This window comes from Numida meleagris, chromosome 4 (genome assembly GCF_002078875.1).
Source record: "Numida meleagris isolate 19003 breed g44 Domestic line chromosome 4, NumMel1.0, whole genome shotgun sequence".
Classification (NCBI taxonomy): Eukaryota; Metazoa; Chordata; class Aves; order Galliformes; family Numididae; genus Numida; species Numida meleagris.
Window position 1 is genome coordinate 72438329 of NC_034412.1, and position 16322 is coordinate 72454650.

General features: G+C 35.2%; 1 protein-coding gene across 12 annotated transcripts in view; it reads left to right on the forward strand.

The window, feature by feature from the left end:
- The window catches only part of FRYL (FRY like transcription coactivator), a 158490-nt gene that overhangs the window by 115562 nt on the left and 26606 nt on the right, over positions 1 to 16322 (forward strand). For 7 of the 12 annotated variants that reach the window (XM_021394876.1, XM_021394866.1, XM_021394870.1 and 4 more), the window contains 13 exons: positions 768 to 880; positions 1832 to 1982; positions 3069 to 3172; positions 3880 to 4065; positions 5585 to 5789; positions 6671 to 6792; positions 7317 to 7507; positions 8177 to 8271; positions 10198 to 10805; positions 11441 to 11538; positions 12743 to 12913; positions 13857 to 13997; positions 16095 to 16289. In XM_021394876.1, coding sequence (XP_021250551.1) covers positions 768 to 880; positions 1832 to 1982; positions 3069 to 3172; positions 3880 to 4065; positions 5585 to 5789; positions 6671 to 6792; positions 7317 to 7507; positions 8177 to 8271; positions 10198 to 10805; positions 11441 to 11538; positions 12743 to 12913; positions 13857 to 13997; positions 16095 to 16289 — 2380 coding nt within the window. The remainder of the gene's footprint in view (positions 1 to 767; positions 881 to 1831; positions 1983 to 3068; positions 3173 to 3879; positions 4066 to 5584; positions 5790 to 6670; positions 6793 to 7316; positions 7508 to 8176; positions 8272 to 10197; positions 10806 to 11440; positions 11539 to 12742; positions 12914 to 13856; positions 13998 to 16094; positions 16290 to 16322) is intronic. The other 5 variants (XM_021394869.1, XM_021394878.1, XM_021394877.1 and 2 more) reach the window with 3 other exon arrangements.

Consider the following 16322-nt stretch of genomic DNA (forward strand, 5'->3'; position numbering starts at 1 on the left):
AGCAAATACAAAGTAATTGTATTTCTCTAATTATAGCAATATAGATTCCCGTTTGAACAATTTTCTTCTCTGGGATGATGATATCAATATAATTAGATTGGTAAATATATTGACAGAGACATGCCTCATACTTCAATTAAAACAAATTATAGAAGATTCTGAAATCTGAGGTGTCATTCAGAATTTGGCCTACCAATGCACGGACAAGTATTTGGCTGCTTCTCAGGCTTGAGCTGAAGAAGCTTTTAAAGTAATGATGATAGTTTTGAAAGTCTGTGAAAGTTTTGGCATCTGTTGTAGCGTTGTTTAAAACCTCCCTAGATTAAATGCTTTTGGATACGATATACTGTGTATATCTTGGACTTGAAGGGAGGAAGGAATTATAGCAGCTATGTCAAAAGAACTTGAAAGTTATGCTTTTAGCACTTCAGTTTGTGTGACTTCCTTCTAGTTTATCAGATTAATGAAGATCAAAGTATCATTTCATCGTTAGTGAGAAGAATGTGTAATGGCAACACATGTTAATATTTTCAAATGCCAATGGAAATGATTTATCAAATTCATTTGTACTGGATTACCTCCTTGAATACTCTTACGTAGCACTGCTGCAAAAGGTCTTAGCTGAGATGTTTTATATCATATTGTATAGTTGTCCTTGTAAGACGAAACATTTTTGCATAACAGATTTACTGAAATACAGAGACCCTGAATGATCGATTTTCATGACAGAATGTCATTTACTAGTGCTTCTTTATTTGTTCTTGCAGTTATGCACATCTAGACATCTACAGCGGGTTGAACAGTAACTTAAACCGTCAGCACCACAGACTAGAATCTCGCTACAGCAGCAGCTCTGGAGGATCATATGAAGAGGAAAAAAGTAATATTTTAATTTATAAATATTTCTATGTGTAGAAAATAATTTTTTCAAAAAATAATACTTTTGCTGAAGGTTTTGGAACATGAGGAAATAGTGATAAATAAAGAGGTTTTTGTGTGAACTTATCTTAAAAATATATATATTTTTTCAATTACTTTTTTTACATTCCCCAGTCTTAGTTCTGCTGTTGAGATCTGGCACATATTTGATTGCAATACCATTTGATTGCAATACCACGTGTAAGGGAGATTAACATGCTTTCTTTCCTTACCTTGTCATCCAGAATGAGTTGTGAACATCATCACAAGTGAAGCAGTTTCATTCCATTTCTTTGCCCCTATCAGCACCAAAGATAGAGGGTTAGGCTGAAGAAACAGAAGAGAGATTAGCAGGTGGAAAATAAAATGAATGAGGAAAAAGATGGTAGAAAAGAAGTTAAAAAAGAAAAAAATCATAAAATTAGAAGTCATTATTCTTTTAAACAGCAGCAATACTTGTTTAAAAAAAAGAACATAGGAAACTTTCTTAGAATCCTTATCAAAGCAAAGTATAGCAGGGAAGAAAGATCTTGTAATTTACCTCTAATTAATTTCCAAGCTTGCTTTAATTTATTTATTCTGATCTGTGGTCTGGTTGTTCTGAGGAGCAGGTAAGGAAAAAAAGTCAAAATCTTTTCTGAAACTCCCATCTACTTTTGGAGGCATTTCTTTATCAGAGACTTATTAACTGTGACTTTTCTTGTACCAAACTAACCCACGTTATCATTGCCAACTGTGTCCAACTGCTGCATACAGGTCTCAGTTTGTCAAGAATTTAAAAATATTTAGAAGACTCTAAAACAGAAACAATTTCTATATTGTATAACAGTCTTTAGAAGACTATATAATACAAAAATACACAGTTTGGGGGTGTTTTTTTTTATTTCTATGGTTCTATTATCTGTTGTGTTAGGTGATTCCATGCCTCTGTATTCAAACTGGCGGTTGAAGGTGATGGAGCACAATCAAGGAGAACCTCTCCCTTTTCCACCCACTGGAGGTTGCTGGTCACCCTTAGTGGATTACTTGCCTGAAACAACTTCTCCAGGCATGTCTCTTCACAGGTAATTGTTTTGACAATTGTTAAAAGCCTGCTGAAAGCAATTCATTACTTTTCAATTTGTGTTGTACAAATACAGGAATTTAAACATAGTAGATTTAAAGATAATAGGTGAAGATAGTACAGTTAGAATTTTCTGTGGTTTTACACATCTAACTCAGCACTGCTAACCCCTGAGCAACGCACGTAGCGCCCGCAGCGCAAAAAAATGTTTTTTGGTGGATGAGAAGCTGGACATTAGCCAGCAGTGTGCACTGGCAGCCCGAAAGGCCAACTACATTCTGGGCTGCATTAAAAGAGGAGTGGTCAACAGGGAGAGGGAGGTGACTGTCCCCCTCTACTCGGCTCTTGTGAGGCCCCATCTGGAGTACTGCATCCAGACCTGGGGCCCTCAGTACAAGAAAGACACGGAGCTCTTGGAACGAGTTCAGAGAAAGGCCACCAAGATGATCAGAGGGCTGGAACACCTCTCCTATGAAGAAAATTTGAGCGAACTGGGCTTGATTAGCTTAGAGAAGAGAAGGCTCTGGGGAGACCTCATTGTGGCCTTCCAATACTTGAAGGGAGCGTATAAACAGGAGAGGGAACAATTGTTCACAAGGGTGGATAGCGATAGGACAAGGGGGAATGGTTTTAAACTGAGACAAGGGAGATTTAGGTTAGATATCAGGAGGAAGTTTTTCACACAGCGTATGGTGACGCACTGGAACAGGTTGCCCAGGGAGGTTGTGGATGCCCTGTGCCTGGAGGCATTCAAGGCCAGGCTCGACATGGCTCTGGGCAGCCTGGTCTAGTGGTTGGCAACCCTGCACACAGCAGGGGTGTGGAAACTCGATGATCTTTGAGGGTCTTTTCAACCCAGGCCATTCTATGATTCTATCTAGCAGTTTAAGATTTTTAAGCCTTTTATTTTGGGGAAATTGAGTTTCTCTATCTTCATTGTGAGCATACATATTTTCCCTTAATGCAAGTTTGTGGGTGTTTATAACTAGACTTGAGAGAATACTGTTCAGTAGCATGTTAAGCTCTTTGCAACTCTACATAAAGGTTGTATTCTATGTTCTGCTAAAAGATCTATTTTTGTTTTTAGATGCAACATAGCAGTGATCCTTTTGACTGACTTGATAGTGGACCACAGTGTGAAGGTGGAATGGGGAGGTTACTTGCATCTCTTGCTTCACGCAATTTTTATAGGTACCAACATTCTTCTAAAAATATTTTTAGTTACTTACAAATTGTACCTAATTACATAGCTGTTCTTTTCCCCATTTAAATTAGTGTTTACTGTTGTATTTACATCTCATTAATATGTTAATATTTACAGACACAGCTTTAACATGAAACATGGAAAGGACCACTGTATTGCTAAAAAAATCGGAACTATTTATGCACCTGTGATCGCCTATTTGAAAACTTACTTTTAAAAATGGCATTCTTTTTCCTTTTTCAAAAGAATTCACCTAAGTACCTTTCAACTTGATTAAAATGAATATGATTAAGAGGGATTGGTATTGTTCAAAAGCACTTTGTTGTACCACTTTTCCCTCTTTCTTCTTGTAGAAGACAAAGTGAAATTCTGCTTATTTTTTTTGTTTGTCTTTGAAGTAGTTTTCATACAGAGAACACATTAATTTTGGACTACTGTGTATGAAACAAGAGGATATATTCATGTTTGTTAAACTGTGTTCTTTGTTTTTATATTTGAACACTGAAAAAACATCTAGGGATGGAAGAAATAGCTTCTGTATCTAGCAAAAATCTTGTGTTCAATTACTTATTGCATTACATGTATATCTGAAAGTACAACGTAACAATTTGAAGAACTGCTATTTTTATAATAATTGAATTAAATGTGCTCTCTACATTTAATAAAACTTTTCCATTTTTTAAATCTGTGTTAGGTTTTGACCACTGTCACCCTGAAGTTTATGAGCATTGTAAACGACTGCTTTTGCATCTGCTGATAGTGATGGGATCTGGCAGTAATGTCCAGTCTGTTGCTTCTGTCCTACTCAGAAACAGAGAGTTCAATGAGTCCAGGGTGCTTACTGTCAAGCAAACTACACATTTAGATTATACTTTTACAGGTATGCTTTTAGACTTGTTAAAATGACATGGGAAATTTTCTTCTACGTATTATCAAGATCTCTTTTACTATTTTTCCAGAGTCCTTGGTAGTAAAGTATATTTTATTTCACCTCTGCCTAGCTGGCTAAAAAATATTTTAAGGCTGAATGAGTACTGTTCACATTAGCACTTTGTGCCCAGTTGTCAGAGTTGTGAGCTCAGTTGAGCAATTAATTAGAAATGGAAAAAACAGAAAATTCTATGCCTTGGATCTCTAATAGCACAGTTTTTAAGATGCTTTTAAAATAAAAAACAGGAAAATACATCTCTTACTTGTGTATAGGAACTTTGAGTTTCTGACTTCAGTCTGTTGTCATTATTTAATAACCTAACAGAATATTCTTGTGAGGTCTTGCATTTTAATATTCACCTAAACATCACAATATCATAATTATGCAATAAATTATATATTTTATGTGTAACTGTGCATGTAATAGGTGTGAGCCTAGTATATTTTCTAAAGAAAAGTGAAGAGTATTTCATATGAATTCAGTAGGTGGCAGCATGTTGCTATAAAATCTGTCGGTTCCATTCTGAGATAAGTTCCTAACCAAAAATATGCATCTCTTTTCTGCATCTGATATTCACAGTTATAAGGAATTAAGAAGTGGGCATAGCCAAGGAATTACTTCATGTAAACCTATTCGCAGAACTTTACTAATGCACCTGTACAACCACTCTGTTCCTAATCTTTGCAGTTTTGAGTAGAACTTTCTAAATGTGACACAATATTATGCTATTGTTACTGAACAAAAATATCTTATAGGAACTGCAATATGATCAATGTCAAATATTTCCAATTGGGGATTAGAATAAGGTCTTTACATGTATGCATGCCTAGCACAAGGTCAAGCAAGTTGATGTAAACTTTTCTTTGCATGAGGCAGTGCCTCAGCCCTGTAGGTCAACAGATTGATCGATATTTTTTTTTGATGGTTGTCAGTGGGTTTCAATTTTATCTACAATTGTTACAGTCAAGAGATTTGTGACTGTCTTCCTTTGTCAATTTGCTTTCTCCTAGTACCTTGTCAGTATAGGCATAATATGAGGAGATGGTACAGTGGTATTTCACAGCCACATGACTCTTTTCATGGAGAGCAGCAGTTATGTTAAGCTAACTTCAGAAGCTGTGCAGCCAGAAAGGCCCTACTTTAGAATTGATTCACTATTTAATACTTAGTATTTGCTGATTCGAAGTGCTGTCAGTTACAGTGGGACTGTGAGCTGTTGTTTCACTATATTACCAATACAAAAATCAAACAATGTCCAGTGATTCAAAAGGAGGAATCTAACTTTTCCCTATTAAGGGTCCAGTCATGCTAAGGCTTTGAAAATTTGTTGATTGCATTTGAAATTATTGCATCCATGAAAATATTCCCATTACATTTGTTAATTCACTAATTTTTAGAGGGATCATTTTTCTTTTTATTTATTTAGTGTTGAACTGATGAGCTCATAATGATCTCATTTTTATTTCAGCAGGTGTTCATGATTTTATACCTGATTACCAGCCCTCCCCAATGACTGACTCAGGGCTTAGTTCAAGTTCTACCTCTTCTAGCATCAGTTTAGGAAATACAAGTGCTGCCATGTCTCACATGCACACCGCCATCCTCAATGAGGTTGACATTTCAGTAGAGCAGGATGAAAAAGTAAAAACTCTCATAGAATTCATTACCTCAAGGTAAGATTTTAATTTTCATTTTTGTTCAGAAAAATGTTTAATCAGTAAGAATATTGAGTCTAACCCTGATGTGTTTTTATGTGGTGCAGCTTACAAACAACCCTAACTTTCCAACTATTTGAAAGAATTTTTTGACCCCTTTCCTTGTCCTGGGTGTTTAAAAGTCTTTTACCATGTTGTACATAGGATAATTATCATTGCTTCCCACACCGTTTCTTCTGTCTCAATGAAAAAATACAGAAAAATGATTAGGAAGCTGCAAGATTTGTGAGAAGGTTATGGATTGACTTATAGAAAAAAGCTGGGTATTAGGGGAAAAAAAAAGAAATTAATGGCAAATAGCATCTGTTTAAAAAAAAAAAAGAAAAGCAACACTTGTTCTACTTATATGATAGTATATATAAAGCTTTCAAGATTGTGTAAGTCTGAAATCCAACTTACTTAAAAGTTATAAGAAACTTGCCAAGAACAACAACAAAAAGATTTTCATAGCCCTGAAATTAGAATAGTGTGGTTTATTGCTGGGAAGAAAAAAAGATAAGAAAGAATGTGGTTTTAACAAGTGTATAATGGTGCTAGCTGTAACTGCTTTTTGTTAGATAACTAAATATTATCTAATGGAGAGCATCTCTCTGTAGGTTTACACTGTTCAGTTAGAATTGATACATTGCTTTTCACCATTTCTTACTCTTCTGTGTATTTTTGTAGCAATATTGAGCTGTTGTCAAAGTTCTTAGATTTGTGTCTGCAGTTCTAAGTGGCTTCATTTATATGATAGGCAGTAGATTATTTTGCAGTTACTTAAGGCAAAAATAACATGTAAATAATGCAAAGGCTGTGATTTACATTCTGTCACATTTGCTCTGTTTTTACATTTTTAGGAAGAGGGGGCCACTTTGGAATCATGAAGATGTTTCGGCTAAGAACCCTAATATAAAGAGTGCTGAACAGTTAACTGTGTTTTTAAAGCATGTGGTATCTATATTTAAACAGTCTAGCTCAGGTAAGCTAGAAAAAAAGTCAAAACATGATAGAATGTTTAAGTCTGCAAACGGCATGATATTTTTTCAGTGCCAGTAAGTTTACAGATGCTCTATAAAATGGCTTTACGATAGCCTCCTGCTTCTAAATAATACTGATTTTTCTTGTGTATTGCACATGTCAGTTCATGCTTCTGTTGAATCAGAGTCAAATATAAATCAGATTCTGTTGAATCAGAGTCAAATATAATATTCTAGGAATTAGATAAATATCGTACTAGTTTATTGCAGACATGACATTCAAATCATAAATGTTTTATTATCTGCAAGTCTCTCAAGTGTTAAGTATTGCTGAACACAAGTTCATATGCCTGGAAAGATTTTTCAACTTATTTTCAACTTATTATTCCTTGAGGAAAAAAGTAGAAGATGAGAATATTTGAAGTTAAGAATAACTTGAACATTTATTCTGTTTATTAAGTTCAAGTATTTTTGTATTTTTTTTAGTGAAGCATTGTGATACTTTAGTATTTATTTTCTTTTCTAGGAGAATTTCAATTGGAACACTGTCTCAGTGAAGTTGCTTTGCAAACTGCTCTTTCGTGTTCCTCTCGCCATTATGCCGGGAGGTCCTTTCAGATCTTCAGGGCTCTGAAGCAGCCTCTTACTGCATCTACACTTTCTGATGTTCTCTCCAGATTAGTAGAAACTGTTGGAGATGCAGGAGAAGAAGCGCAGGTATTTGATTTTTTTTCCCCATAATTTTATTAGAAAACTGAAAATGCCTAAATGACATACTTGTCTATTATTTTAATGATGGCCAAATTTAAAAGCATTTTGGATTTGGTTACTTCTATTTTTAAAGATACTGCATATATCAAAGCAGTTTTAGTCATTACATTTTCTGAATTTTCACCTAATGAAATGAGATTTGCTGTGCAATATGAACTCTACAAGAGTTTGATGCATCTGTTTCTTGAAAGTGCTGTATCCTTCATAGTAAAAGATTCCTGAGATCAGCCATATAAAAGATAATTTTGGTGTTCTTTATTAAGAACTTAGATGAAGTGTTAGAACTGTCCAACTTGATGTCATGTCTAAAGAATTCAATCTAAGCTTTCAGTATTGCAAAATGAGAGTCTAAATAACCAAGGGTAAGACCATACTTAAGAATAGTGTCAATCAGAATTTTTTGAAATTTTAGAAATAAATTCAAGGGCTTGTCATTTTACTTTTTCCCCGTCTTAAAACTGTAGCCAACTTATGCTTTCTCTTCAAGGTCATGTTCTAACTGAAGCATGAGAATAATTTAGTTATTTATGCTGATTTCTGTATTGCTACTCAATAGTTGTGATGTGATTTCTTTTCAGCATATTGCATAATTTATGACTTGTGGCTTTCCCCCAGGGTTTTGTCATAGAACTGCTTCTGACTTTAGAATCTGCTATTGATACATTGGCTGAAACCATGAAGCATTATGATCTGCTTTCTGCTCTTTCTCAGTAAGTTCTTTCACTAGTCAAGCTACATTTTACATTTTTAAACATTTGAATTATTTAAGATCTCTGTTACTTGTGTAATGATATAATTAGTTATCATCTTTGCAGGGTGGTGATATTATACTAGCAAAATTGCAACCTCTTTTATGATGTTTTCAGCATTCTTCCCCAAGCAAAACTCATAAGAGCTTAGATTTTCTGAATTAGATATCTGCTACCTTTCCAAATTACCCTCTTGGTTCAAAAACTTCCATGTGGCTTCAATTATGAAATGCTGTCATTTGTTCTGAAATTTCTCAAAAAGGGCACTGTGAGTACATTTAGGACTTTTTTTTTTTAATCAGGTCCTAATGAACTTGATTAAATAGTATAATCTCTTGGGGTCTTATTTTTCCCTGTTTGTATAATATTTAAGAAGTAATTTAAAGTTTACAGATAAAAAGTCTTGTACTGCAATAAATACTTCTATTCCAATCACCGAATCATAGAATGGTTTGGATTGGAAGGGACCTTTAAGATCATCTAGTTCTAACCACCCCTAGAGAGGGACACCTCTCTCTAGACCAGGTTGCTCAAAGCCCCATCCAGCCTGGCCTTGAAGGCCTCCAGGGAGGGGGCATCCACAGCCTTGCTGGGCAACCTCTTCCAGCGTCTCACCACTCTCACAGCATAGAATTTCTTGTTAATATCTAGTCTAAATCTACCCTCTTCCAGTCTAAAACCATTTCCCCTTATCCTGCTGCTACACACTCTTATAAAAAGCCCCTCCCCAGCTTTCCTGTAGGCCTCCTTCAGGTACTGGAAGGCCACTATAAGGTCCTCCCAGTATAAGACCTCCCTTCTCTTCTCCAGGCTGAAGAGCATCAGCTCTCTCAGCCTATCCTCACAGGAGAGGTGCTCCAGCCCTCTGATCATCTTCGTGGCCCTCCTCTGGACCCACTCCAACAACTCCATGTCCTTCTTGTGCTGGGGTCCCCAGAACTGGATACAATACTCCAGGTGGGGTCTCACGAGAGCAGAGTAGAGGGGCAGAATCATCTCACTCAACCTGCTGGGTCACACTTCGCTTGATGCAATCCAGGATACGGTTGGCCTTCTGGGGTGCAAGCGCACATTGCTGGCTCATGTTGAATCTTTAATTAACTGACACTATCAAATCCTTCTCCTCAGGGTTGCTCTCAAGCCACTCTCCAACCTTAATATAGAAGAAATTTCTTCAGCTATAGAAAATACTGGTCTTTCTTAGGCCTCTAATTTTTTGTCCACGTTTGAGAGAAGTCTGATTGAACAATCTGAGTCATTTCTGTGTCTCATTCCAGTCTGAGTGGTTAGCTCAATAACTTTTATCAAAATTGCTGAACGCACATCTTTTTTTGTTTGACTCCATACAAAAGGTTTCTGAAAATGTTGATATTTGTAAGAATTTATTTCATTCCTCAGTATTTTATGAGCAAGAACTAGAAGTTGGTGATTTTTTTAGAAGAGATACTTAAGAGAAAAATAAGTTAAAAAAAATGTATTAATTCACTTATTTCTCTACCTTTATCACATCTATTAAGAAGGTAAGTTGAAATGCTAGATCTTCAATTCCAAGTCATCTTTTACATGCTTTAGGTTAATTTTCCTTATTTTACTGAGTTGTGTATTTTGGTATTTGAGAATTGTAATGAATATACATTGTAACAAAGATAATGGGGTGCTACAGCCTTGTTCTTATGCTGGAGGGGTATTATAATACATAGAGAAATGTTCTCGATAGAGTATTTTTTTATATTGTAGTAGTTTTCCATGTATTTCCATATGCTGTAATAGCATTCACCGAGTTGTCTATCTTCGTGATTGGTGTCAGATCTTTTTCCTTTCTTCCCTTTTTCTAAAGGGTATTGCTGCATTTTGCATTGAATAACATTATAATGATTTTTATTTTAGAACCTCATACCATGATTCTGTAATGGGGAACAAGTATGCAGCTAATAGGAAAAGCACTGGACAGATAAATCTAAGCACAAGTCCCATTAATAGTGGCAGTTGTTTGGGATACTACAACAATACAAGAAGTAATTCTTTGAGACTGAATTTGATCAGTGAGAGGAGAGGTGACCGTCGACGGAGCAACACACTGGATATAATGGATGGAAGGATAAATCATGGTGGAAGTTTGGCCAGGACTAGAAGCCTTTCCTCCCTGCGAGAGGGAGGGATGTATGATGTGCAGCCCACTACTGATCCTGTCAATCTGATGGCCACCATATTTTGGATTGCAACTTCATTGCTAGAGTCAGACTACGAGTATGAATACCTTTTGGCTCTCAAGCTGCTCAACAAGCTTCTTATTCACTTGCCTCTGGATAAATCGGAGAGTCGGGAAAAGATAGAAAAGGTGCAGAATAAACTGAAATGGAATAACTTTCCAGGCCTTCAGCAGCTTTTCCTAAAAGGCTTTACTTCAGCATCCACACAAGAAATGACAGTTCACCTCCTCAGTAAACTCATAACAATTTCCAGGCATGCTTTGGTGGATCCTTCTCAGCTAGCAGGTATCATTAGTAGATATATTTGTAATGAAAATGTGGTGTTCTTTTTTTTAATCAAGAGAAGTACAATCAAAATCAGTAGTGGTTGTGCATTTGCCTTAAAAAGAACTCCCTACAATCAAATGTTTTTTGTAGTTATTGATAGTGCAGTGCTAGTTAGTGGGAAGTGATTATCTGCCAAAAAATACTGCACAAAAACCTTATGTACTGACTGTTAAATTACTTCAAACTTGCTGACACGTAAGTCTGAAGAGTTTATGTATTACTTTTCGTGATCTTGTACTAAAAAGCTCTGTAAGTACTATGTCCAGCATTTGCATATTTTATAAATAATGTTACTGTATTGCCTTAAGCAACTGAGTTTTGTGATAGCTTTGCTTAATTGATCCAGTGATGATTTTAGTTTCATCTGTCTATCTCTCTACTTAGACACACACGCATATATATATGAATACAAACTCAGTTACATGTGTATATACAATATATGTGTGTGAATGTAGGTATATCATACTCCAGTAAGAGTACTAAAATTCCAGAAAGCTATATGTACACACACACACACACACACACACACTCTCCACATTAAATTATGTTAAAATCATTAGGGCTCATATAACTGTGTTTATGTATGTGTTTAGGATTTCCCCTAAACATCTTGTGCCTACTTCCTCATCTGATCCAACATTTTGATAATCCAACTCAGTTCTGTAAGGAAACAGCTGACAGGATAGCAAAGGTATGTAAAATGATGCTTGCGGAGCTTCCAGGAATTTACTTTTATTACCAGCACTGGTTCAGTATTTTTCCACTCCTTCATATAATTCATTTATGTGATTCTACCAGTTATCCAGAGATACCTAACTATAAAATTGATTTCAAAAATGTGATCCAGTCCCCATTTATATAGTTGGTCTGGGTAAACCCCTCAGTTTCCTTTTGCCACTGAAAAAAATACATTTTGCTTTTTCTATAAAGTTTACAGGTAAAGAAAGAATTTACATATTAGCAGTGATAGCAGTTACTTTTTCTTTCTTGTTTGATTTTGCTGGTTGTAATATAGAAATACTAAATTCATTAAATTTTGTAATATTAAATTTAAACTAATTTGATTCTTAAGCACATTTTGTAACTTATTGATGATAAGAGAATCTTACCTTTCAGACTTGTGAGTAGAAAGCAAAGATTCTATTACTTGTACAGAGTGATTAACAGGAAATATCTGAAAGAAAAACTTGACAGATTGATTGATATATTATTGCTGGTACTTCTAGTGATCTCTTGGTTGTCAAGACTTTTGCTGACTTATTTTGACTCAAGTACTTGAGAGCGTGACTTAATCCATTTATATGGATTCTGTAATATGCAAAGTTTATAGATGTCAGGCATTCATTGAGAAGATTATCTAGGTTTTCAGCTACCCTAGCACGAAGTTAAGGTAAGACTAGTATGAGTAGTGGACAAGCTGAGGTTATGGATACCACAGTGTAAATATTGCAGATACTCCTGGCTTCCTAAGTGCTAACCCTCAGAGCTCTGTTTAGCACCAGGCTAGTAGAAAATAGGTGGTCAAGACTTATTTAAAAGAAGGATGAACAGTAATGCTGAAGAGACAGGCCATGGCTTACCAATAGCAGAGTATAGTCATCACCCATTTGGGAATATGGAACTATGTTTTCAACAATTAAACAGGCTTCCTGCCTGATAATTCATACTTTTATTTATTTGAAAAAGCTATATGAGAATTTTAGCAAGTTCTCTCTACTACTTTTTAGTGAATTGCCAGGCCTCACAATTCAGCAGAAAGTGTTGATACTGTTTTCATGATAATTTGTTTTCAGTTATTAGGGATGGAGTCTATTAAAAATGCATAATGACTTATGGATGCGTAGGTTAAAATTTAGTCATCCGTAATGTAATTGTACATACTTTTGGCTTTTCAGGTTTGTGCAGAGGAGAAATCACCAACTCTTGCCAATCTGGCACATATGATGAGTTTATACAGTACACACAGTTATTCCAGGGACTGTTCTAACTGGATTAACGTTGTGTGTAGATATTTGCATGACTCCTTCTCGGATGCCACCTTTAACCTTGTAACTTATCTTGCAGAGGTAAATTTTTACTGAAGGTGTATTTCATGTTGACTCTTTCCCTATTTCTTGTTCATACGATTCTGAATATTGGGAGGAAAAGAACATCTTTCATCATGGAAAATAATAATAAAATGTTCTAGGATATGGAAAAGGGATGGCTGCTGCCACTTTGGAGTACAACAACTTGAGTGTGCCTTGAAATAATAACCACTGTAATGAGAGATCCCTTTTTACAATTGTAGTGTTTTGTAATGTTAGTTATGCTCTATGCTACATGAGTAAAATATGCACAGTCTTGACTTTAGTAAAATACATGTAATACATATTTTAAAATATATTTTTTAGCCAAGTACACATCTAAAGTTGTCCTCAAGTGCTAATTTCAAAGTTCATTTGTAAGTAATGCATAGTATATAATCAAAGATAATTTAAGGACAGAATTCAATATGATTCTGCGAGCCACTTATACAGAAAAACTGTTGTTACCTTTAAAAAAGTTCCTGATGTGAAAAGCTTGTAGAGCTTGTCCTTGAAGAATATTACTTCGAACTGATAAGGAAAAAATACTTAAACATTCTTACAAATGAATTCATATACATTTATTTTATTCATAAGACTGTGTGTACGAGGCATGGATGTAATTGTTTTCCATGCAGCTTTGCGATTTTTACTTTATTTGAGCACTTTTATTTAGTAAGAAGTATTTTTTTATTAGGTACTTTAGATCTGTGCTGACAGACATTGTGAAATTTGGGGGGAAAAATGAATCAGAACAGGTAACATCGTTTTATTGCGTTTCATTTTCCTTTTAAGCTAAAATAAGATTTAGAAAAACATGGAGTGGCACACTAGAATTTATTGTAGGGAAAATCAATAAGTGTGGAAGTTTGTCTACATTTTAATGTTCATTTTCATTTCTTGCTACCATTAAAGGCACTAATTTTTAAAATCTCTTTTCTAGCTGTTAGAGAAAGGGTTATCCAGTATGCAGCAATCCTTACTACAGATCATTTACAGTCTTCTGAGTCATATTGACCTGTCCACAGCACCAGTGAAACAGTTTAATTTGGAAATCATTAAAGTTATTGGTAAATATGTTCAGGTAGGTACTCTGAGAGCCCTTTCTGCTTGTTATAAAATTGGAAATTACACTTGATTTTCTTTTAGAATTAATATATTTTAAATACAAAAAACAGTTGTTTAAAATCAAACTCCATAGTATTTTATTTTTTTCTTCCACAAACTTAATTTGTTATAGGCTTATATATTTGTCCAACTAGATTTACGTCTTTTGGGACAAATTATCTGGATGAGAGTGCATCTGTTTATAGATGTGGATAGTTATATATACGTAGCCATAGCAGATGATCCTTCAACTATTAAAATATAACTCTTTAAATAAGAAAACATTTGTTGTTAGGTACTGCCTAAAAGTTTAAGTGCATTCCTTTTCAGAAAGAAGATTTACAGTTAAGTGCATGTTTAAATCACTTGCACTAACAAATCTGTTCAAGTGAGGAACATTAATGTTCACCTTAAGGAATTTGAGTGCATTTTTTATTAAAGGAAGTCCCCAAAAGATGAACAGTGTTTTGCCCCAGGCAGTTTGATTCTTTGTAATTGGAACGCAATTTACTGAAAATTATTTTGTGGAATGAAATGTAACATCTTGCTGAAAGATTTTTATAAAAACGCCTTGAGCTCAAAGCCATTTCAGTGCACAACATTCTCATTATTTTTCTCCTTTTTTTTTTTTCTTGAATTCCATTATTGCCAAATGTAGCTCAGTCAAATGGTTTAATCATAATTAACCAGGAAAGGTAGTGTTCCCTGGATGTTTTGTTATTGATGGATACGTACTTTAGATATTGTGTTCCTGTCAGAGTGCATTAGACAAAATGGAATGATTAGCATAACTGCAGTCTTCATGGCCTGACATCTGCTTGCTTTGCCTCTAACCTTTATCTGAGCTTTCTGTGCAGGACCACACCACCGTGGAATGTAATTGTAATTAGAAGATGTTAGCTGTCAAAATACTGGTACTAGTGAAAGAATGTTCCAGAGAAGCATATGTGTTTTTGATAGGATTAAACCATTAGGTAATAAGAGGCCATAAAATACGACTTCTTGTTTAACTGTGGTGCTACGAAACAGGCTTTTTTAGTCTCCTGTGATCACAATGCATCTTAAAAAATATAAACTGCTACAGGATGGTTCAAGTTGAGATGATAATTTTTTTATGCTTATGAAATACAGAAATTAACGAGGTTGTTGAAGGCCATCATTGCCTACAAGAAGCAAATGCTAGTTAGAGCCTTGCAAATGGTGCTTATTTTTTAATGCAGTATGGAAAAAGTATTTTAACAAACTTATAGTGGTACTAAGAAAAAATGACTGGTAATTGCAAAAAACTGGAAGATTTAGGTTTCAGTCAGAATCCTAACATTTTCAGGAGCATAAATCTTAACCCTCCAAAGGTGCTGCTTTTGGTGTGTATCTCTTCTTTTATCCACTCTGCAATCTCTGCAGATGGAACTGCTGAATTATTTACATCACCTTAATCATCTTTTTAAAGAGAGAGCACTTAGCTCAGCCTCAGCCTCTTATGTTCCCGTACTTTTGTCCTTGTTTTTTTTTAGTGTTCCATCAGTTTGATGCAAGATAAAAATGTTGTAATTTTTTTTAAACATCTTTTGAATGCTTGAGGAAATACAAAGCATGCAATATGTTTATCTGCTTTAAATTCAGTTTATTCTGCCCTTGAGCGTAAAATAGTTAAAGATGCCAGGACGTAGAAATTAATTTGCTTTTAAATGCTACTGAATTTTGTTTTTATGGGACATGAAGGACAGATACTCCAGATAATGGTAAAAAAGAAAGGGAAAAAAAAAAGACGAACACATAAACTGTAAGTACTGGGAGTGAGGGGCATGGAACAGTCCAATGTGCAATATGATCTGGAGTTAGTAAGCTTCCCTTGCTCATCCTGACAGCAGTCGGAGGACAGATGCTTTGCTACTGCCTTACCAGCATTTCCAGTTCCAAAGCAGCTGCTAGTGCTAATGCCTTGCAGTCACCTGTAGATTAGAGCTTTTGGCTTTGGGAATCTTGAAATGAATCAAAGAAAAATCCTATTGTACATTAAAAATTGCTGTATTATTCAAAGTGATTGTCGGTGATTGATTTATTTTCTTTTTAGAGTCCATATTGGAAGGAAGCCCTCAATATTTTGAAACTAGTGGTGTCTCGATCAGCAAGCCTTGTTGTACCTAGTGATATTCCAAAGTCTTATGGAGGTGACATAGGTTCTCCTGAAATCTCCTTCACGAAAATTTTTAATGTTTCCAAGGCGCTACCTGGCAAGACCTTGGATTTTCATTTTGATATATCAGAGGTAATCAGTCTGTTTAAACTACAATGCCGTGAT